The following is a 25676-nucleotide window of genomic DNA, read 5'->3' as shown; positions in this document are numbered from 1 at the left end:
TAAAGTGTTGCCGATTTTGCTAATAAGATCAAGAGATAAATTTTACTTATTTTTTTAAGCAAACCAGTGCAATTATTAGGCTTAATTTGAGAAACCAATTAAGCTAATAAAATTGAGGAAAGATGGCTTCAAGTTTATTTTAAGAAAATTGACTCAATTATGTGGATTTGATTGAGATGTTTGCATTTGAATCTCAACAATGACAGTGATCAGACGACATTTTGAAGGAGCAGATCAACAGTGAACATGTTAAGAGGTAAGCATTAACAGTTTATCATTTTTATTGTCTTAAATAAGCTCTTTCAGGAAACACACATGTTGTTCAAGCTTGTTCGGGAGCCTAGTTTGATCAGGCAATATTTAAGAGGGTTGTACAAACAACAGCGATCTTGTTGGTTAGCCTAAGCTATTATGTTAGCTGTATAGCTATTCAATGGGGTTTATGCACACCTAGTGTTTTTCCATTTCATAATGTTCCTTTCACAGCATTGATGATGTAATGTAATTAACTGTCTTTATATATAATACTGTATATAAATACTAATATTTGTTTGCTTGTTTTTTCAGATTAATGAAGAAAATGTTTACAGTATTTTCCCACAAAAGAGGAGCGGTTTATGGGTGCCATACAGCAGGTATTTTTTATAAAGTTATTTATGTAGTATTATTACTAAGCAATTATTATTATCGTCCTCTGTTGCTGGTGTATTTGTATGAAAAAGAGAAAGAGCTCATCCAGGAGTGCAATGGAAGTGTCTTAAACTGTTTTAGATACTTATAGTTTTTAGAAAACTGCCTTTTATATGCTTGCATTTTTACAAAAAACAAAAACATAACACAAACACTACATTGTTGAACACATCCTTTTATAAATATGGATTGTTTTTGTGAACTTATTTGTTTGTACACTAGTATACATTTTGAAAACAGCCTGTCCATTATTAGTCAAAAAACTTGTGTACTTGTGTTATAATGTCAGTCAGCAACGTCTACTCAAACACTTTGGAGAATTACTGTTCACAGAGATACAAAGAAATGGTTTATTAATGTATTTCCTTAATGTGTTTTAGTAAACTTTAAACATTTGAAATTTACAACTGCATAATTTAATAATTAAACTTAATGTTTATTTTACAGTGTGGGAATGCAGATAATTGCTGTCTGCCAGAGGGATGACCAACCATGAGGGCTTCTGCGTTATCTTGGAGGATGAGCGAGCCACGGCTGGCTTGGAAAATCTAGAATTGCTGGACTGGATTCATACACAAACTTATAAAAAGTTATATAAAAAATATGTTGTGCAATTGTGTCAGATTGTGTCTAAAATGTGACTATTCCTATAAAAGAAAGTTGATAGAACATTTTTTCCATGACATGGATAAAGAACTTTTTTCAGAGCTTAACATTGCTATAAATTTTAAATAGATTTGTTTGTACCATTTTGTTATCAGTGTAACAAGTAATAAAATGATATTTGGCAAGAATGCATTGTGTATGTATTTCATTCTAAATGATATATTTTACATTTTATAAATGAGTAATTTCCATGAGTAAATTTGAGTAAAAGGTGGTTAATTTGCTTAATTTATGAAAGCATATTCCACTAATATTAAAAACATCTTCTATCACTCAAAACAACCTAGTAATTTTCACATGATTCTTTCAAGTGGTTTTTGCTAAAAAAAATTAAATATGAGTAAATGGTGGTGGATTTGCTTAAATTATAAAAGCACATTCCACTAATAACATTAAAATCCTCATCTAACACTCAAACATTTTTGTAATTTTCACATGATTCATTCAAGTGGTTTTTGATAAAAAAAAAAATCAAGTTTTCAAACTACTTAAAAATAATACGTGCAATAGTGTTACCACTATTTTTTTAAGTAAATAGCACATAAGATTTTTTTACAGTGCAGAGTCTAGTATTGTGCTTTATGAATGTCTACACCTACCCCAATCTCTTAGTTACCTGTTGTGTTTTAATGTCTACTACACTACACCACCTAAACTCAACCTACTTGCGGTGCCATCCCTCCCACTTGGATGTCTCCAGGCTGCAGCGATACCTACTTGGTTTTTTTGGCTTTTGCTTTGCTGGTTTAGATGAAATGTTACATATTTGTTAACTGTAGAATATTTTGCAATTTTAAAGGGGACCTATTATGCAAAAAACACTTTTATAAGAGGTTTAAACAATTGTGTGGCAAGAGTATGTCAATATAGCCAGTCACTAATGGTAAAAATTACTGAAATTTGAAAATAAATTTTTGAAGGCAACAATAAGGAAGTACTGTTCAATTCTTCTACATCTCAGTTGGATCTGGTTACTGAAGAAGCATGTAAAATGACCAAACTGTGCCACGTATTTATTTTAACAACTCAGAAAAAAAAGGAAGAAGAAAAACATGAAAACTTCCTTCACCATCTGTCAATTTCTTTCAAATTGAAAGAGTTTTTTCCACTAATGTCTTAAAAAAAGGACTTAATGAAGTCACGTAGCTTTCCACAAAACTACAAAAGGTTTTTCTTCAGGGACGTAGACCTACTTTACATGAGACTCATCACAGGAGGAGATTTAGAAAGACAACAAGAATGGAGCAGCCCAATTCCCAATGAAGATTTTGATGTCTTCAAAAAAAAAAAAAAAAACGTTTACCTGACCTAAACACAGACATTGGCATCACAGGACTTTTTGCCAGAATTATTGTACAAACTAACATTATACAAAAAACAAGCTCTCAAAATAATTATTTTGGTAACAGGAAACTTTTAAAAGTGCTGTAATAAATCAGCAGGTGGTGTTGACTCTAATCCGAATTGGACAAGAAAACTGTATGAAATCATAACCATGGTCCGGCATTAACTGGGCTAAAGCAGAGGCTGATGGTCCATAACAATACAGCATAGAGCCAGAACAGCAAAATAAGCCAGATACCCCTATAAAAAGCCACTTTTTACAGCCTAATCTGACATTCAGACAACATAGAACAGAACTTCAGCTTTTATAACTTTAATTAAAGGTCAGCTAAACCCAAATTCCTCTGCAGTGTGTGTTATGGTTCTTCTTGCAAACATGAGATTACAAAGCTCTCTGCTGTTTAATGAGTGGGTTTTTCCTTTTTTATCACTTCAAAATATGCAGTGGCGACTCAAACTCTGACCCTTCCCAATTCTTTATAACTGATTTAAAATGACACACTGGCTTATTAAGACCGTATTTGCACATCTTGAGGTTTAATTAGACTTTGGGTCATGTTTATTTGCAGGAAAAGGAGGCGGCTGGTGTAACCCATGCTTCAAGCTCTTCAGATAAAACCAGGAGCACTTAGTGTCAGTCTACTTGCTGCTAATGAAGTAACTTTGGCACTATATTCTTTAAAACTGGATTGATGCCCGGCACAGCTGCCTCTGTCCTCATTAACAGTATTAGTTTAAAACTCTAGTAGATGATTGTTTTAATTAAGATGGTACCAACTGCTGTGATCACAACACTTCACAACTTTGAAATTAAAATTCATTGGATTTTTATCAGTAATAGCAATGCCAAGATCTGAACTTTTTTTTCCTGTCACAAGAAAAAAATGGCTGAAAATCAACACAATCTTGCTGTTTTTTTATTTCATTTTTATCATACATGAAGAAAAAAAAAGATGGGAAAAAAAGACTAATCTTAATGCCAAGCCCTGCTGATCACCTCAACTCTATAACAGTAAAAATATGCTTCATATAAATAAACAATTCATATTGACTGATTTAGTTTAATAAGGCTAAAATTGCTTAAATGGAAACTGGTTTAAACCATATCTGCAATAGAGACTACTTCGCTGTTATCAGTACTGTAACCTGTAATTTGGTGTTATTTTCTGTTAGCCTATTGTAGTTGGGTTATATTGTAAATTTTGCATTTATGTATTTTTTTTATTATTTACATAAGTGTTAACATATTTTATATCAACATTCTAAAACTGTAACTATTTTAATACAATAAAAAAGCTTTTTGTGACCCTTATTTTCAGTTTAAGACATTGTCACACAAGAGTTTAGAGAGGAAATGAAGCACTCAGTCAAGTTTACATTATTTTGTACATTGGATTCCACTTTAATGAAAATATATTAAACCAACTTGATTAATGTAAGAAAACGGCATGTTTTACTATAGATTTTAGACCTAGATTTTAGAATCAAGTCGATCAACTCGATCTCTCAACACGTATGAAGGAAAAAAACCTGACATGTGAAAAAATGCGCCGATCTTAGTTTGGTTTGAACAGGAGCAGAGGTGAGAGGCTGTGGCAGTGAAAAGTGAAAGTACCCACCCCCATTACATCAGTAATGATTCACTTTCTGTATTACATTGCCTGACTGCCTGTATGGGTTTCAACAAGGTCCGCTACTGACGTGGTTACATTAATCGAGATTGTTTAATATATTTTTATTAAAGTGAAATCCAATGTACAAAATAATGTAAACTTGATTGAGTGCTTCATTTCGCCTTTAAGCATGCTAAATTATATCAGAAGACGCTGCTAATCAATGATTGCTTCCTGTTTAAAATTTTGGCAACACTTTATTTCAATTGGTTCCTATTGCACATTTTGTTGACTAAAAGTTGCATTGCAACTACATGCCAATTACTTCTCATTTGAGTATTAGTAGACTCTCTGCTAAATATTCGATACTGCTCCTTCCACAGACATTCAACTGACTATAAGAAACTTTGCAAGTACATGTCATCTTAACAGTCTACTTACAATCTAATGAGAATTAGTTGGCATGTAAATGCAATGTAACTTAAATCTAACAAAATGCGTTAAAGGGACCATCAAAATAAAGTGATACCAACATTTCTGTACAGATTTGTGATGTGGTATTTTAATATTACATTCAGAGCTTGTTCATTCTAATTATAACTTTGTAAAAATAAATAATATTTTTTTTAGGATGGCAGTACTACCATACATAGAATCCAATCATAAACAAAAACATAGAAACTTCAATTTTGGTTAAAATTTAAAGTCGGAAAAATAAAGTATTTGCACAACTGAAGAAAAAAAGAGGGAGCAGGGGGGGATGGTTGGGTTAGGTCAAGAATCATTTAGTAATTGAGTCATGACTACCAGAATCAGAATCGCATTGTCAAGTACTGTACCTAATACCAATCCTAGTATTGGCAGCAGAAAAATAAAAAAAGACAGCAGTCTTGACAGATTCAACCACATACAGTAAATAATGCTGGGTTCCACACAATCGATGATCAACATGAAGGAATTAACTTAAGTAGAATTGAACATAAAAAAAAACGTTGTCCCAAAAAATAAATAAATAAAAAAGGTGTTTTTTCAGCTCATTTTAAATAAATTGTTTGAACAAACAGCAAACGTCATTATTTCGAGTGTAGTACCTGTGTAAGCCAATAGCATTTTACGCTAAATAAACCTACTGTAGATTAAAAAAACCTTAAGTTTATTTAATTTGTATCTTTGATCTATTGTATTTGTTCTATTGTTTGTCATTATAAAAGTGGTTCCACCACATTTGCTTTACTGTTTTACATAAAGAAAGTCAGAGCCCATGTGAAATACACCTGTGTGGCTCGATAAGCAACAGCACCTGGAGCCAAACACACTGTCTGTATGACTCAAAGACAAGCAGATGTCCTTTAACTGAAGCATTAATGACTAGTCCAAACAAAGCAATGCCACAAAAGCATTTTCATGCCAACTCCCCCTTTGAGGCACATGACTTGAGCAACAACAGGGAGGCTCGCTAAACACATTTTCCAACAAACACACCTCACCTCATCATTTACGGGAAGTCATTCACTTTGACGCCCCTCAGAACGGAACAAGATAAGAGCGGAAAAGGAACTGTTAAATCTGCGAAGGAGTTGGTCATCCAGACTTATGATATGAATGTGAGATTTGGGGTAGTACATGCTAACAAAGTACGAGGTCGAACCACAACAGCTGGGCTGGCCATGAGACCTCCAGAACAATAAGCAGGCCTGACACTGATCCAGCTCACACAAAAAAGACCTCATTTGACCTGGGAGATCCATTACGTGGAGCAGCTCTGCAGCTGGGCTGGAGCTCACTGCAAACATGCTAGGAAAACGAGATGCTAGCGTTCAAATGTACATTAAGTCACTCTGCAAAATAAGTAAATCTGGAAAATAACGTCTTTAAAAAAAAAACAACTTCTGCTGCTTGTTTAAACACTTTATTTCAAATGAGTTGAAACAAATTCTTAAGGTGTTTTGAGGGAAAAACTTAATAGTTTTTTGTTCAATCTACTTTCATTTGCAGAAACAATTCAGTTAACTTAATAGATTTTTGTTGGGATAACGTGTGGAACCCAGCATTTTTTTACAGTGAACAAAGGCTTTAGAGTCTAAAGGCACTCATTGTGCGATACCACCAATTAGAATAAAGTTAAAATGACTATAATTTAAGTTTTGGAAACAAAAAAGTTTTTTCGGTTTGCTTATGTCTGTACATTGTAAAAAGAGATTAGTTACTTTATTTTTTGTAATGTTAGTAGACCTGTTACTTTAAAAGCTATGGGGCCTTATCATACACCAGGCGCAATGTGACGCAAGGCGCGACGCAATTGTTGTTTGCTAGTTTCAGCTTGACGCAAGAGTCGTTTTGATGTTTTGCGCAACGCTGTTTAAATAGCAAATGCATTTGCGCTCATGTGCGCCCATAGGCGTTCTGATCTAAAAAAGGAGGCATGTTGAGGTGCATTGCTGGCGCGTTGCTATTTTGAGAAACTTTAATTGACTGTTCTATAGACCAGAACAAAGCCGGTCTATTGTCCAGCGCAGAACGTGTTAGTTATGCGCCTCGCTTAATACAAACAGGATGTACAGCAATATATAGGATATAATAAGGATATATATTAGATATAAATACAAAGAAATAAAACATTACAAAACATATTATTTTCTATGGTTATATAAAAACCATACTTTCATGCCTTCATCTCGGGGGGCTTTTTCAGTTTATTCATAAAATTTGCTTTTGTATAATGTTATCATTATTAGCAGTATTATTTATTATATGCATATTTATATTTGTTTTATTAAAAACAAGCTTAGATTTGCCCACCTTTCAGGTCATATGGGGCATAGCATGTGTATTTGGATACAACTTCGTTATTATGGCCCGTTTCCACTGAGTGGTACGGTACGGTTCGGTTTGGTACGCTTTTATGGGCGTTTACACTGTCAAAAGGCGTACCGAACCAAACCGTACCGTACCACTTTTTCGGCACCCTTTCGAAAGGGTACCAAACATGAGAAAGGGTACCAAAAGGTGGCGCTAGACGCGCAGCTGAACGCTATTGGTTTACAGAGATACGTCATTCGCTTGTGCAACAAGCCAGAATGAAAACAAAAAAACCCCCATGTTTAATGGCCCGTTTCCACTGAGCGGTACAGTACGGTACGGTTCGGTTTGGTACGCTTTTATGGTCGTTTTCACTGTCAAAAAGCGTACCGAACCGTACCACTTTTTCGGCACCCTTTCGAAAGGGTGCCAAACACGAGAAAGGGTACCAAAAGGCGGAGCCACATGCGCAGCTGAACGCTATTGGTTTACAGAGCTACATCATTCGCTTACGCAACAAGCCAGAAGGAAAACAAAAAACCCGCCATGTTTGAAATACACAGCGAGAGATTATAAATACATATAATAACGAGCCATGGTCGATCTGGGCTCAAACAAACCTTGTCGTCGTCTGGATGAACAGCCACAAAGCCAAGAAGAAGAGCAGATTTACCCTGTGCCCTGTAGTTTTTTACGAGCCAGTCTGAGGCACGAGCGGTTTCGCTTTCTTGCTAGCGCTTGCGCGCGTCTAACATTATATCTGAAATAACAAACTTCTTGAGCTGATGATAATAACCTGCGCTTGATTATTGACATGCTTTTGAAACCCGATCCTGTCAGACACTGAAAAACGCGAGAGTGAAGCGTGAAGAAACAAAGTAGAAGCCGGAAAAAAGGAGCACATAAATTTTTAGCAAACATGAACAAAATGCCATGTATAACTATTATCTTCACATTTTGGACTCAAATGAACTGGGAATGACGAAATTACTCACTAACAGAGGCTACATGTGCTGCTGAAGATTACATACACAGATAAGAGGTTTTCACTGACTGTGGGCTATATTTTGTGTTGTTTTGAACCTAAATGTGGACGAAATGTCTGCTATATGTAGTTCTTCTGTAGTTGGTAACATATCGGAGACGGTAAGGGGCTGTATGTGTTTATAGATGTTCATTTATTTAGTTATTTAATATAATTACAGATGTTACAGTAGGCTGTTTCGCACTGTCATTGATCTGCAGTTATAATCAACTCATGTTCATTGAAAAGTTAGTAATAAACATTTCTACACAAGTATTTATGTGTGTAAAGCATCTGTTTTGTGAGAAGTGCTTTTCATATGATATGTAAGTGACCCATACAGCTTTATTGTAGACATTTCCTCGAGCGACGTCGACTGAAAGTTTCTGTCATACACCATGCCCACCAAAAGGGTAACCCTTGTTAGTGGAAAGGCAAGCCTGATAAAGGTGACCCGTACCAAACCGAACCGTACCGTACCAGTCAGTGGAAATGAGCCATAAAATACACGCACAGCCGACGAGCAGAGACATTATAGCGGAATTATATATATATATAATAACGAGCCATGGTCGACCCGGGCTCAAACAAACCTTGTCGTCGTCATGATGAACAGCCACAAAGCCAAGAAGAAGAGTAGATTTACCCTGTGCCCTGTAGTTTTTTACGAGCCAGTCTGAGGCGCGAGCGGTTTCGCTTTCTTGCTTGCGTTTGTCGCGCGTCTAACATTATATCTGAAATAACAAACTTCTTGAGCTGATGATAATAACGTGCGCTTGATTATTGATGTGCTTTTGAAACCCGATCCTGTCAGATACTAACAAACGCGAGAGTGAAGCACGAAAAAAACAAGGGAGGAGCAGGAAAAAAGGAGCATATTATTTTTCAGCAAAGATGAACAAGCTGCCTTGTTTAACTATTATTGTTATTATCACCTTTTGGACTAATATGAACTCAGAATGATGGAATTACTGTCTAACAGAGGTTACATGTGCTGCTGAAGATTACAGACACAGATGATAGGTTTACGCTGACTGTAGGCTATATTTTGGGTTGTTTTTGAACCTAAATATGGACGAAATGTCTGCTGTGTGTGTTCTTCTGTAGTTGATAACATATCAGAGACTGTAAGGGGCTGTATGTGTTTATAGATGTTCATTTATTTAGTTATTTGATATAATTACAGACGTTACAGTAGTCTGTTTCGCACTGTCATTAATCTGCAGTTATAATCAACTCATGTTCATAGAAAAGTTAGTAATAAACATTTCTACACAAGTATTTATGTGTGTTAAGCATCTGTTTTGTGAGAAGTGCTTCTCATATGATATGTGAGCGACCTGTACAGCTTTATTGTAGAGATTTCCTTGAGCGAGAATGACATCGACTGAAACTTTCTGTCGTACACCACGCCCACCAAAAGGGTAGCCTTGGTAGTGGAAACACAAGCTTGATAAAGGTGACCCGTACCAAACCGAACTGTACCAGTCAGTGGAAACGAGTCATTGTTCATTTATTTGTTTGCTGGAAATTAGAACTGAATTTAGAAATAGTTTTGAAACAAATCTTTGCGCTTAAACAAAATTATTTATTCATAGGCTAATGGATGTCTGTGCGTACAAGAAGTTTCCCTATCCACGAGAGTGAAAGTGAAAGTAAACAATGAAGAGGCTCATCTCACATTCTCGCGATGTTGATGCTCTGTTTAACTGTTTTCTCTCTAGTGAAGGGTTCAGTTTTTACACTTACAAAGTCCGTCATGTAAATCGCAAATGCGCTATGGCGTGACGCAACAGACTCTTAAAGGGAATAGGAGATGAGACTCTGATTGTTTTTTTTCTCAAAACACACCTATAACTCATTAAGAAAATAAGCTCAACCCTTTTAGACCATGCGCCACGGCGCAAAGCGGATTTTTCCGTTATTATATATTAGCAAAAGTGGATTCTGACATGCCCTTAATGCGTCTGCGCCCTGCGCTTTGCACATGGATTGTTAAAATAGCGCCCTACAAGTTGACTTTACCTGGTGAGTAAACCTGAACAGTTAAGTCGTCCAAACTTTATCTTTAGAATTACACATTTTTAAGACAATAGGTGTACTTGCTTTAAGTAATCAACTACTCACTTTTTACAGTGTAAATTGTAATGTAATCTGTATTTATATAGCGCATTTATCGTGTATGACCATAAACCCAATGCGCTTCACAATCATGAGGGGCAGTCGCTCCACATCATCACCAATGTGCAGCATCCACTTGGATGATTTGACAGCAGCCACAGGACAATGGCACCAGAGCGCTCACCACACACCAGCTATTGGTGGAAGGGAGAGACAGTGATAGAGCCAATTCGGTGAATGGGGGTGATTGGGAGGCCATGATTAGTAAGGGCCGATGGTGGGAATTTGGCCAGGACACCAGGGTTACACTCCTACTCTTTACGAGAAGTACCATGGGATTTTTAATGACCAAAGAGTGTCAGGACCTCGGTTTAACGTATCATCTGAACGACGGCGCTCACTGACAGTATAGTGTCCCCTTCACTTAACTGGGGCAATAGGACTCACACAGACCACAGGTTGAGTGCCCCCTGCTGGCCTCACTAACACCACTTCCAACAGCAACCTAGTTTTCTCATGTGGTCTCCCCTTCAGGTACTGACCAGGCTTTGTCCTGCTTAGCTTCAGTGAGTAACTGGTCTTGGGCTGCAGGGTGATATGGCATATTCAAGTTATACAAGTTACATTTAAAGGGGTTATTCACCCAAAACTAAAAATTCTGTCATAATTTACTCGTCTTTCACTTGTCATGCTTGTGCTTTTTTTTCTGTGGAATACATTGGGTGTTATTTTGAAAAATGGAAAACGGTAACCACTAACTTGGATAATATATGTTTGTCCTACTGCGGAAATCAATGGTTACCATTTTCCAACATTCTTCAAAACATATATTTTTTAACAGAAAAAAAAACTCATAAAAGGTCTGAAACCACATAAGGGTGAGAAAATTGTCAAGTAATATCTTTTCAAGTAATATAACAGAACCATAGTGATGTTCTACGAAATAATGAAAATTATTATTTCTACAGATTACTGATTTTACGCAAAAGCTTTTCAGAGTAACAAGATGTTCTCTTCTTGAATAACCTGATTTTGAAACAAAGTAATTATTTGTTTATAAATAAATTATCTGCATCCCATTATGCTTACTGTTATAAATAGTAGTAAAACTCTTAAAAAGTTATCCTGATGACGTTTACTACAACTTTTGAATGCATAATTATGCAAACACATGATAAACGTTTTGTTAAAATGGCAGATTACTACCACTACATCATCAGTATGGTATGAAATTAATTCTAAAAGAAATGTGGAGGATGAGACAAGATAACGGAGCATGTAAATAAGCAACATAAACGTAATTCAATGATAAAATAGCCTAGTATGTCCCAACGCTAGGCTATTCTTCTTTTACACACTCAAAAGTATGTACTAGCTTCTTGATAGAACTTTACTTGAGTACATTTTAGGGTGTACAACAACTTGGCGAATTTGAATGCAGCCACTAGCCTTGCTTTTTGAATGAATCAGATATTTTGAATTAATAATTTGATTGTAGGAATCATCTAAACCTGTTATAACCATTAAATAAAACAAAACATGAAACAATAAATTACTAAAATTAAATAATAAAGAAATAAATAACTAAAATAAAAATTGGTTATTTTTATTTAAAGTTTCAATGTGTTTTTCATAGCTTTCATTTGAAAAGATCTAGTTTTTGTATTTTTACTTTAGTTTGGTTCAACTATTGACAGTTACACATTGGCTAGATGATTCCTTCACAACTAGCGAATATAAAATGTTTTATATATTACAGCTTATATTAAATAAATTTCTAGTAACTTTAGAAATTTAGTTAATTGTGAACCTGAAAAAAAAACCTGTTATTATAGAATTACACCATTTATTTATTGATACTGTTCTATAATTGTTATGTCATTGATTATGCTCATAAAAAACTATAATTTACTAACACTGAACTTTAATAACACCAAACTTGCAAATAGTACAATCTCAAAATTACATTCATGTTTCTTTATAATGTGATTCCTAAATTCACTAACAATATTTAAAGTTATTGATTGTAGTTTTTGGTAAAAGTCATTAAAACTATTGACCAAGCACTTGGTGATTTGCATAGTAATTTAAACTTTCCTTTAAATTTCCAAATCATTACAGTGTGGGTCATTAAAAGCACAATGAATTGAAAAAATAAATCTAGATTTTAAAGCTCCATAAGGGCAAACTTCTCCTCAGTAAAATAAGAGCTGCACATAAACCTTTGCTTTATAAGTTACCAGCAATTTGCTCTGCTGACACAATTTTCTGCCTGGAGCCCTCAAACAGAAGCCGGGCCGAGGTCATTTCTACATTTGATACTGATATAGGGTAAATAAGTGATTATTCTGGCAGTGGAGGAAGTGCAGAACCTTAATAACAGCCCTTTTATTAAATGGTTTATGAACTGTGGATTCTGGCAGCCACCTGGATGTACGTCTGGACGCAGACATCATATTGCTGGAATGCTTAATGAATTCTCCAAAGTGCTGTTTGGTAAATTACAGTTCTGGCCACTGGTTAATGAATACTTATGTGTGAATTGACTTGATTATTAGTGTGACATCACAGTGAATTTAACTGGAAGCCCAATGCTATTGCTGGGCCTAGTTTTTATCTTCATGTGTCTTGTAAATTCAGAAGCTGGGTTATGTCTCAAGCAAAGATAATGTTTCTGTTCAGGAAGTGTAAATAGGTAAAAGCATAACTGACATTCAATAGTTCACTAAATGTGTAAAAACAAATAAAGTTACATACACTACCACTGTTAAAGGTTGGCAGAAATTTTTTATGATTTTTTAAAAAGGCTTGACGGTTGGCCATTGCAATAGTTGGTTTGGGGTGTTCCACATTTAAGTTAACATATGTTGTCGTGGCACAATTTAGTGTGTAAATCTGCATCGGACCATCAGGAGAAGAGAGTCCCCTGACTGGTTATTCAGCAACGAATTAGAGCATGAGTATGACATAGTACAGTAACATAGCAAGTAAACAATTCAAGCCAATGCTCATATATTTCTCATACATCTTATATATTCATATATCATCTATATCATTATATATATTATGGTTAGAGAGTTGGACTTGTGATCGGAAGGTCGCAGGTTATAGTCCCAGCAGGGATTGTCAGTGGTGGGAGTGAATAACCAGAACTCTCACCATCCTCACGGCTGAGGTAACAAGGGTTGAGCAAGACATGTTAATGCGCGCCTGTCAATCAATATTGGTGGGCGGGGGGACAGCACTCCTACATCAAGTTGCCATCTGTCTGAAAACCGCTCCAATTGGTCCACTGTTTTTATGTTGTTAAATTTGAAAAAAAAAAAAAGAACTGGGTTTATATCACCCCAATATGACTGTCTATACAGTATACCTACATATGTCTGTCCAAACAGCTTTAAAAGTAGATTTTTCACAATAGGTGCCTTTTAAGGTATTGTGTTTTAGCTATGCATTTAAAAAAAAAAAAAAGTGTTTTCATTCCACACACTTGTGATGATTCTCTGTAAATCAATAGCGTTTAGCAGTATGTCTAGCTCCACTCTATTAGTACCGTAATGTTATTCTAGGTACACTTGTGAAAAGGGTTCCAAAAAGTTTGACAATGGAAATGGACATAAATGTGTTCAGTATTGTACTCTACTGTACCACTCAGCAGAAATGGGCCATAAGGTTAGACTTTGTTATAAGATTCAGATACACATTCTTCTTGAACATGTCTATGAAAAGACAGGGCTTGTCATACAGATCACCTAGTGAACCTCTGCCCTAAACCCAACCAATAGTGTTTTTAAAAACAAATGTGACCATGCAATTTTAAACAATGATTTGCTCACATTGCTTTCAACTGTTTTGTAAAACAATGCTTTATTGACTCATACCAGAGCATTCTGCATCACAAATACAACACTGTACACAAAGTAAGCTACCTAGCAAATTGACAACACTGAAAAAGTTGTCCAGATGGAGATAGAAAGGTAAGGCAAAAGTTTTTGAATCATAGACAGTTAAGTTGATTTGTGGTATATATTTGGTGAACTACAAAGAACTGCATGAAAATAATCCTTTATTTGTCACTAATTTGCCACTGTAAATATCATTATTCTGAAAAGGAACAAAAGTTGTTGACATCATACTGCTCTGTAGCATATATTTTGCCTAGAAACTGCAGTCAAACATGTGTCCAAATGAAGGCTGAAGCGCATATATTTCCAATGAGTCTGTGTTGCTTTTAGTTCAACCAAAATAATTAGTTGCCATATCATCTAGATAAGGAGAAAGCAAAAAACAATTCACTGCTACACCGTAGCATAGGCGGTCAATGGCACGTGTCTGACTGGGAAACTTGAGCAGCTAAAGAGTCAAACTAAATAGGAGTTAAATGGCAAGATGCAGACAGTAATTCACAAAACACTCTGGTAAAGGTGGTTTAAAACTATACCCAAATGTTTTCTCACATGTTTTTGTGAGGCTCAAAGATTTCTTCAGCAAATTTCATTATGCAACAGACTTTCATCCCCTCCTATAATCAGCTGACTGTCTATCTGTTTTGAACAAAAGGGAGCTTTAATGAATTATCTTAATGAAAGTCATGGTCACTGCTTTATCTCTGAAATGCTAAAATTGACGGCCATCATTCCTAAAACATGACTCAAATGTTACAGGAAAGATAAATCACCTCCACTAAACAAAGATTTCCTTTAGCCAAAATCCATTTTGATAATAAACAATGAAATACTGAAAGTAGGAAAGATATCAACTGACTAAACAATGTACTTCTTTGTAGAAAGTGTGGTTTGCTCATGGTTGAGGGAGGTTGAGAGAAGAAAAAAAATTAAATTCGCCATACTTTTACCATCATATCATGCCAACAGCAATGTCCCAAAGATAAATCATCATTTGAATTCCCAGTATACACAGATAATAAAAAGAGAAGCATTACCAAGCAGGAGCTAAGAAAAACAACCTACTCAAAATGAAACCATTGTCAGTCATGCAAAACCAAGCTCACTCTTGAGTCTCATGGGTAAGAAATAGATTACACTTTCTGGATTGCATGTATTTCTTAAGGTTTTTGCTCTTCAGTGTAAAAGCACATGGTATCAAGACATAAAAAAAAATAATAATAAAAAAAGTTAAGAAAATTTACATTTTGGATTTTGTGAATTTCAAATGCTCTCAAAAAGGTATTATCTATTGACAATTCAGTCATTGTGATGTGTAATCAAAGTTAGAGGGTGTACAAAATAATTGCATAATTTAAGAAAAACACTGGGTTGATTTCATCATTCATTCATTCATTCATTCATTTTCTGTTCGGTTTAGTCCCTTTATTAATCAGGGATCACCACAGTGGAATAAACCACCAACTTATCCAGCATATGTTTTACAGAGCAGATGCCCTTCCAGCCGCAACCCAACATTGGGTGACACCCATACACACTCATTCACATACATACACCGAAGCAATTTATACAATTCACCTATATATGTGGGGGAAACCTGAGCACCCAGAGGAAACCCACGCGAACATGGGGAGAAAACTTCCCACAGAAAACTCCACACAGAAATGTCAGAAATGAAATGAGTCTAAGTAACATTCCTGAGGTAAAAGAAAAATCAAATGCCATTTTATTGCCATTTTCACTTATGAATTGCTGTTTGAGCATGACATGAGGCCTTTCATGAAGTTGTAAAGCTTTTCTGAATAAAAAAAGTATATACAGCAAATATTGGAGGAAAAATTTAATTCTTACATTATAGTAAGTCCACTCAATAAAACAGAATTAAGAATAATACAAGGATACATATTATTATAACCCTAGAGCCTTTACGTTCACAAGTTTTAGGCAGCAATATGCAAATAAGGACATTACCCTAGGCTTTAGAATTGTGCTGTGTGAAACAGAGGCATATTTAAGACCCCCGTTTATTAGTTAACCCCATTGTGAGCAGTGTGAAACAGTGAAAGCAACAACCCAGCATTAAATTTTGCCTGATTTTAAAATGGCCAAGGATTAACAGTTTCAAGCCCCATTTAGATCACACGATTTTAACTGTTGGTTTCGAGGGTCATGGTGTCATACATGCAATTTTGTCATAATAAAACCCATATTACGAGCATCAAATACATAAATCAACATTCAAAGTGAAACAAAAATGTTTTTCAAAATTTCCCTAGGATAAGAATGCATGCTATTCAGTAGTTTTAGGACAACTTTGATGAAAGGTGATGATCAACTTCACATGTTGACTACTGTACGCCAGACTACACATTGCTTTGCGATCAATCATCGCGTGACATCTACACTGTGCATTCTGTCAACAAGAAGCCCCCAAAATTATAAATGTCTCTGTATTTGTTACTTTAAATGCTAATTCAAATACTCACTCACCAAGTTGCAGAAGTGCCTTGGCTATCGATCGCCAACATTTATCTTTTTATTCTCTTACGTAATGGCACATCATACAAGTGTACTGTTGCCATAACACAAAGCTTACATTTCATGGAAGCAGTCCTCTCGCCGCATCCGAAATCAACTAATACTACAGTATACTATATTCATTCATTCTCCTTCAGCTTTGTCCCTTATTTATTAGGGGTTGCCAAAGTGGAATGAACCGCCAACTCTTCCGGAATATGTTTTACGCAGCAGATACCCTTCCAGCAACAACCCCGTACTGGGAAAAGTAGGTTATAAATTTGAATTTACTACAACACCGTAAGAAAAGTACATTTTACACAGTATGAATGAGAGTAGTATGAATGGAGCTTGTACATACTACATCAGCCATTTGTCATTATCATGTAACCTACCCACGTCAGTTGCATCGATTCACTCCGATTCATGAATTCTCTCGCATTACATTATGGCATAGCGTAGCGTCCATCGTATGCGCACTTCAGAATCTCGCCGGAAGTAGGTCATCCAGGAGCTTCTCGCATGCTGTTTTTCGAATACTATAAATTCGGACATACTACTCGGCTCGCACGCTGTTTTTAACGTACTATATAGTGCGATGTATACGTACTATATAGTGCTATATATATGCGATTTTGGAAGCAGCCTCTGTCTTTCATTTTGCCAAACCAAAACCATTTTAAAAAAAGGTTATGTACTCCTATTGGTCAGTGTCACCCATGTGACTTGCATTTTATAGCATCATGAATACAATGGAATCATGAAGCGTTGTGCACTATGACACATTAAATGAGACGAAATGATTGAATCTTGCGTCCTAATGCTCATTTTTTGTTTATGCATCCCCACAACACCCTGTGTCAAGCAAATCATTCCGAAGTTGGGAAGAAATTTGTGTACATTGAACTTTGAACATTTGTGTACATCTGAAAACTGTAGCCCACAAATTCAGTTATGTTCAGTTAAAATTTGAGTTCCATTTAAAGACTATGCAAATTCAGCATGCATACTTAATGGTCTGATAACAATCTGTTTGTATAAAAGTATTTATTGTGGATACTATGGTACCACAATGAAGACAATATTTGTTTCTAAGACAACCCTACCTCAGAGCCACATTATCTTTACTGCAATCAAAACAAAGCAAAGAGCTGATTTGTCCCAGACAGTGACGCATTACCACCTCCACTACACCGCCTTAGCCAGCTAACTCGCTTACTCTGGGCTTCCAATAGTTTGATATCAGACCAGGAAATATCACTGGAGAGGCTCGACAGCAATTATCATTCATTATTGTTACAGTGAAGCACTGACACAATGCTATGATCATGCCCAAATAAGAGAAGGTGTGGTCGTTCCGGAAAAGACCCATCCAAATTTCAACTCTGAAAGTATGCAGACGATCCCGAAGGCAGGTGAATGCAAAGGGTTGTTGGAAACACTGAGCTTGATTAGTCACATCTGTCTGGTAATTATATTACTGCAGCACAATATTCAGATCCACATATAAGAAGAACCAGGATGAGAGAGTAGATCTGGTCTGACTATCACTAATCCAGTATAATGAGGTGTTTAGAGCTGCACTGTAAACTCCTGGGTACATAATTTGCTTGTCAGATAAGATGCTTCTGTTAATCTGTACTACTGCAGTCTCAGTGGACAGAGCGAAGATATGAAGACTAAGGTAATGCAGTCACGGTTACCTTGAACCATGTCTGGGCACGATTGTGTCCCCTGCCGTCTTCCACTCGGCCTGCACTCACACTGTACTTTACCTTTCGAGCTCGAGCCCGCTTACATAATCAATAATGTGACTGTTCAGTTAGGAAGAGAAGCACTCTCGCTCCATATAATCAAGATGGCTTTAGTTATATTGTTTTGTATTTTTTTACTGACAAACTATTACCACCATGTAGGACTTTTCACCATATTTTCCGACAAGATCCACACAGGCAGCTGTCAGTAATGGACCGTACAGACACACAAACGCACACTCACAAATACACACACACACCGCGAAATGTGGAAGTTTTTTTTCTTTCCATTTGGCCTGCGCTATTAAATTCCATAACACTCTCACCAGTCCTTACTCATTATTTGCGTCTAATACCCCAGTTTGTCACAGCAGTATGAATGAAATGTTCATGAGTTAAAGTAAAACTGCTGAACTGCAGTTAAAGTCAGGTCTGCTGATTTGATTCAGAAGAGCCCTTTTTTGTCAGACGGCTCACCGGTCAGCAGGTATACATCCGCACTAAAATATTACAGTGAAAGTCATCATAGCTGGCATATGATGACACGTGTGTGTGTGTGTGTGTATGTGTGTATATACACACATATATATATATATAAATATATATATATATATATATATATATATATATATATATATATATATATATATATATATATATATATATATATATACACATATACATACATACATACATACATACATACATACATGCAGTTGAAATTAGAATTATTATAAACTATAATTAAATTATCTAAAAATAATTCCTTACTTTTCTTGAGTGAAAAAAAATAATTATAGTAACTATTTACTTTGTAACAAAATATTACAATCCAAATTGGTTGACATGTATCTGAAATATCAAACTCAATCTCTTCTAACCCAGTTGAAGAATATCTGGTCATATTTTATGATCATTATCTAAACTAGACCAAAAACAAGAAAAATGTTAAAGGTGTCTGCCTAATTTCTGGTTTGACTTTATTTCCAACAGTCCCCGATGGTGGTCTCCGGAAAGGCTTCGCACTAAAATGATGTAATCGCACAGAGGATCCGATTTAGTTTGGCTCCTTGTTGTATTACTATATCAAAGACTATATCACAGACATTCTAGATGTGCGGCGAAGAAACGTGTATACATTTTTTCCATACAATCACTAGACACAAGCCCTTTAATACTTTTTGATATCAGGTTGAGATCTTAGCATTACAAGCCTCAGGTTTCTCATGGCTTCTTTGTTCTCATAGTGTCCATTGAGCTTCAATTGAAAGCAAATGACTAAATAAAAGCTTCGAATGAGACAGGATTAAGATGTAATGTGCTTCTTGTAATGCAGTGTAGATTTCTGATTCACATCATTTTTGCTTCTCGATTTTAATGCCTTTTAGCTGATAAACTAGTCACTTGTTTGTGTATTTATTTTCTTACAAATAACAATTTTAAAAAATTATCTTTTTTTTAATGTAGAGATTAAAACTATAAATATGGGTTAAAAATCAGTCCCACCCCCAGGACTAAGTCTAAGACTTCTGAATAGATATTACTGAATACATACCACAGTTTAAAAAACACATTTACCATCGCCCTGTACAAACTGTGGAAGCATTTATTGATACATATTTAAACCCCAATATTGTAGTCTAAACATAAAGCAATTATGACAAATTATAATAACATATAATATATTAAAAAAATAAGTTTCCATATAGTGACTGATTTTTGATAGATATTACTGAGATATTAAAGAGTTATTTATTACTCTGCAACAAGGATACTTAAAGTGGTAAAGTATTACTTTGCTACAGCAATCCACATGTACAATTTTATTTTATTTTTTAGATGTTTTAGAGGCTAAATTCAAATCAAATACCATCAAACTTCCCATACTACTTTAGAATTGCATGTCTACTTAAATACTGTCAAACACATAAAAAAGTACAGTTCATTTTCCTCAAAACATAGGGGACATTTTATATGGTTATCAATGGAAACTGGATGTCATCTGGTGGTCATGTTTGGTACTGCGGCTAAACTAAATCTTACCGAAAGCTCATTTTTTGCGATATCAAGTTCAAATTTGGAACATAATTTGTACAGATATTTAGCCTGGTTTTTCTGTAATTGTTTGGCTGAAACAGGTTTTGTAAAATACATATTTTATGTATTATACAGACCCCCCTAGTTTTTGCAAGATTTTTTTGTGATTTTTTTGCGATTAAAAATTGACAGATTTTCTATATATATAACTGTTCAAAAAGTATACGTATTTACCATATTAGGTAGCCTATGTTAGGTGTGCAATCTGAAACAATGACAATGAAACAAATCATAAAAATAAAGCTACTGTATTTGGGTCTCTTGTCAAGATCTGAAACGGTAGGGATTAAGCCAAAAGAAGGTTGTATTTTTCTTATTTTCATCCACGATCTTATTTTCTCTCAGATTTCACTCCCCGGAGCATCTGACGTCATGTCATACATAGGACATACAAGAACAAAAGTATAATGAAATCTGAAAAAAATGTATTTATGTATCCAGTTCAATATTATGCAGTGACTTAAACAGGGCAGATGACAACATAGACCACCAGACTATGTGACAAAAACCAGGAACAAAACCATGAAAGGTACAAAAAAAATGTTCATAGCACATTAAATACAAGTTCCCTCCCAATCCATTCAGACCACAATGTGTGCTTTATATTATTGCCTGTTGAGAGCATGAAACCATTACAATTCAAAAGACATGTAGAAACCAACCCCTGAAACTATGAGGACGACTCAGATTTTCCAAAAGAAATCAGGGGATGTGAAAACATTACACCATCCACCAAACATATGGCAATACTAATGAAATTTAGTGTTTGATATTAAGGTCAGTTGTGTTTATTTTAATATTGTGGTGAGCATGTTGGGCTGCCTTATGGTATCCTGTGTGAAATAAAGGTTGTAAAGCCTCGTTCACGAGGGCTGAAAACTAAACAGTGCAATACTGCCACCTTATGGTAATGAACAGATTTTCTACTCATGTTATCTGAAGTCGTTCTCTTGACCAGCAGTCAAAGCTTAGTACAAACAGCATAAACAGATCGTTAAATACTGAACACAGAGGTAATTTTCTAAAATCAGAACCTATTTGAATAACCTATCCAAGTTTAATGTATTTGTATTTTTATTCCACATTTAGTTTTCTTGGTTGTTTTTTTCTGAATCTGGACCAAAGAAAAAATAAAGATAATCATGTCCTGGTCAATTTACACTTTAAAAAGTGATAAGTTGATTTTAAAGTGAATCAAACTATTTTTTTATTTTTTTTTTTTTTGCAAAGATTAGTTGAGTTTACATTTTATAGTAGCTTTGTCTCATTTTAGAGGCTGCAACCTCCAAAAGTAAATCCTTCGAAGTTCACACAAGTCAAACTGAGCATTTTGAAATGAGACGATCTAGCCTACAGAGGAAAAATCTCGTTTCCTAGCAACCATAACAGCTGTCATTAAAACAAAGTGTTTTTAAAACTCATGTCAACGGTCTGAAGGCAAAACAAGGTTTACAAAAAATATATTTCCTTTGATCCATACATGTACACATAAAAATGTAAAATACCTTTTTAGTATGACAAGTCATACTCTTTTTGATTTATAACATGCGTTTAGATATTCAAGTAAAATAAAACCTAACTCATACATTCAATCAATTCTTTTAAATACGTCCTTCCATTATCAGCACGCATTGAATCTTGGGATGTCCGATGCTGCAAAGGACCCAGTGGTTGCATCCATCATTACCTGAGAAACGAAGGACGCATTTTAAGGCTGCATTTGAAGGAGTCTTTGAATTTTTTTGAAATGAGACAGTCTTCGATGACGCAGCGCCCTTTGAATGCATCCTTCGGAGGATGCAGCCTCTGAAATGAGACACAACTAGTGTTTTTTTTTTCTGTAAGTAATGGTAAAAAGGTTACACGATTGTCTTTAAATCGATTAGCTGACTTTACTCAAAAAAGTGAGTAAACCTGTTGCCTTAAAATGAAGTAAATGAATGTGCATAATTATTAAAAGTCAACTAAACATTTTTATGTTATGATTTTACTAACTTTTTCTTAAGTAAAGTCAACTTGTCTTAAAGTTTACTCATTTTAGGTAAACTATTCATTTTAAAAGAGTTTGTGTATATTTTGCAACAGAGCTACACAAAAACAATAAAAGGAAAGAAGTGCATGTATACTATAAAAACTATGAGGAATGTTGTGCGCTGGTCTAAACATGATTGTTTGTTGTATGTTTGTACGTGTGATGGCATATCTGTCAGCTGAAAACTTTTAGGAAAATATTAGAAAATTGTAAAGAAAATGTATCAAAACAGCAACTGAAATTTCATTGTCTCACACATAAAAAACACATTTCTGCCACATGTGTTTAAGTGCCTACTGTATGACAATAAAAATCAAGAATGCTTGAGTATACTGCACTTCTTTATCTCCATTTGCTCAAATTTTGTGCATTGTATTTAGTCTGTGTTCACATTTCATTTGAACCGAACCTGAGCTTGGAAACAGACCAAGAGCAATCATTAACAGCGGTCTCTAGCTGATTATTTGGTGCACACGAAGGTTCAAGTGGCAGTGTTCACATGAAATACAATCACACCAGCGTTACTTTTAATTGAACCAAACCTACCAGGTGTAAGCACAGACTTAATATTTCATGTTTGACCTAGCATGTGTACAGGGTTGGGAAAGTAACTTTTAAAAAGGGGACCTATTATGCCTCTTTTTACAAGACGTAAAATATGGTTCTGTGGTTTCTGTAGAGTGTGTATGTGAAATTTCAGCTCAAAAGACCCCACAAATAATGTTTTATAACTCTTTGAAACTAATAACAAGCTGTGTCATTTTGATGACCATCGCTTAATATTCAAATGAGTTTGTGCTCTCATTCATCTTTTCAAAAGAGGGTGGAGCTACAAATGCCTATGTGTCACCATAGAGGTAGATACTAAATCAAGACTAACGTTCTATGCTAATGAAGGACAGGTCATTATCAAATGATGGACAGATGTCAAAAATCGCACCATCACTGTTGGAAAGTGGTAAAATATACAGATGTTGTAAAACTTAATTTTCAGGACCTGGATGTTTTATTAAGAATATCAGGTCGTTTATTTAGAGCTCAAGAAATCAATTCTGCATTAATTCTGATCTTTTCAAAAGGCATCGTTATTATCCTGAATGGATTCTAAGATTAGTTTTTAACAGCAGATGGCCTTGTATGCTTTACAAACAGCTGTACTTTATTTACAACTAATTCTCTACAAATACCACTACAACAAATTAATAATAAAACTAGGAAAGGCCAAACACACAAGCACTCTTACTCAGGAGCATTTGAAAGTAAGGTTAAAAACAAGCCTAGAGTGCCATCTGCTGTTAAAAACAAAGCTCTGAATTGTTTTAAGAGAGAATAGTAATCTCAGAATCGATTTCTTGAAAGATTTTTCTTCACAGCTCTATTTTTAAGGACAAACAAGGATCTCATAAAAAAAAATATTAAAAATCATAACAAATATGGATCATCCAAGTAATGACAGAAAGTTAAGGGTATTGTATTTTGTGTGTGTGTGTGTATATATATATATATATATATATATATATATATATATATATATATATATATATATATATATATATATTTATAAAAAATGTTTTCTCTTAATTATTATATACATATTCTACAGTGGGTATGGAAAAGCACAACCTTATCTTGGCATACAGTGTGTTAGAGCACGAGAACCACCAACTGCTGATTATATTCACTGACTAATACAGAATACATGAATATATAATGAAATAAGTGATATTAAACTTTAGTAGTTGTTTTTTTTTTTGGAAAGCAACTCTAATTTGATTACCACTAATTTAAAAAAAAAAAAAAAAAACATCATAAAATTTACTAATTACTTTTTTTTCGATTTAAAATGCCCAATAGTTACATGTACTCGGTTTCTTCCCAATCCTGCATGAGTTTGACACCACCAGATAGCACTCAAGAAATAAAACCAACTAGAATCATACAAGGGGTTAAAAAAAGAACATCAAAAGAACCATTACATCAACTTTCAGTAAACCATTCAGCGCTGACATGCTGCTCAGACTAAAACATGTACCTCTGGTTGAACATTCCTCTAAAGTTGTAATTGGCTCTGTAGTTGGGAATGGGTTTGGGGTCCAGGGGTCTATAGATCGCTGGCTCCCCTCGCTTCATAGCCAAGCCATTCAACTCCACTGTAGGAGTGATGCTTCCTGTAGGAAAGAAATAGATGGAGCCACAGAGCTTAATATCTCTCCATGAAGACCATCTCTAATGCATCTGCTCTGCTATGTTTGGAGCCCTTTTTGTTGGAAGAAATGGAGTGAAAACTTTTCAGTCGTTTAAAAAAAAAAAATAATTATCAAATATGACAAATTCAAATAAACAAACAAAACACATCTGTTCTGAAATAATCGTACTGTGCAGATTCTGTAAAGCCAGACATAAATAGTAGAGCTGTTTTATAACTTTAAGAAATGGTAGTTTACATTTTAAACATTGTTTCCTGAATTAGCACAACTTTGTAATTTTCCTATTTATATTGTCTTCCTTTATTCCTAGTTTGTCATCCTTTGCTCTGACAAACCAACTTGCAGATGCAGTCAAGTTTAACCAAGAATAAATTAGAAATTCTTCCAGGGCTGTATGTGCGGAACTTAAACACTTCCAACTAGGACAGGGTGATACGGCCTTTTTAAAACATCCCTAGTTTTTTCCATTTAAAGGGCACATAGGTTACCCCTTTTTTCATATTTAATATAAGTCTTTTGTGTCCCCAGAATGTGTCTGTCAAGTTTCAGCTCAAAACACGCATCAGATTATTTATTATAGCTGTTTGAAGTGTCTATATTATAGCTAGAAAAAAGGTTTTGCAGTTTTTATGTACTGGCCCTTTAAGGCTAGTCCTCCCCGCCCACCGTTCCCACGTCCCTGTCAGCAATCGCCGCCCTCGGCTGCTTCAGGAAGCAGATCTCAAGTAACGTGTGTGAGAAATACTACAGTAAGAACTTTAACAATCAGTATTTGATGCATTTTTTTGTGGATTTGCAACATTGAGTCACACACAATGTCATTACAAAGTTCACGCACACACACAGCAAGGACACAAACACATAGCGCAGACACATACACACAAACGTAGCGCAGACACACACGCGC

The 25676-nt window shown here is 35.1% G+C and overlaps 1 protein-coding gene across 1 annotated transcript in view; it reads right to left on the bottom strand.

The window, feature by feature from the left end:
- Positions 1-25676, bottom strand: part of stau2 (staufen double-stranded RNA binding protein 2) — a 239855-nt gene that overhangs the window by 192249 nt on the left and 21930 nt on the right. The window contains 1 exon segment of the mRNA XM_056450144.1: positions 24595-24730. Within this exon segment, the coding sequence (XP_056306119.1) occupies positions 24595-24730 (136 nt within the window).

This window comes from Danio aesculapii, chromosome 24 (assembly GCF_903798145.1).
Source record: "Danio aesculapii chromosome 24, fDanAes4.1, whole genome shotgun sequence".
NCBI classification, from domain to species: domain Eukaryota; kingdom Metazoa; phylum Chordata; class Actinopteri; order Cypriniformes; family Danionidae; genus Danio; species Danio aesculapii.
Note: the sequence above shows the minus strand (reverse complement) of the source record. Positions and strands in the feature narration are given on the sequence as shown.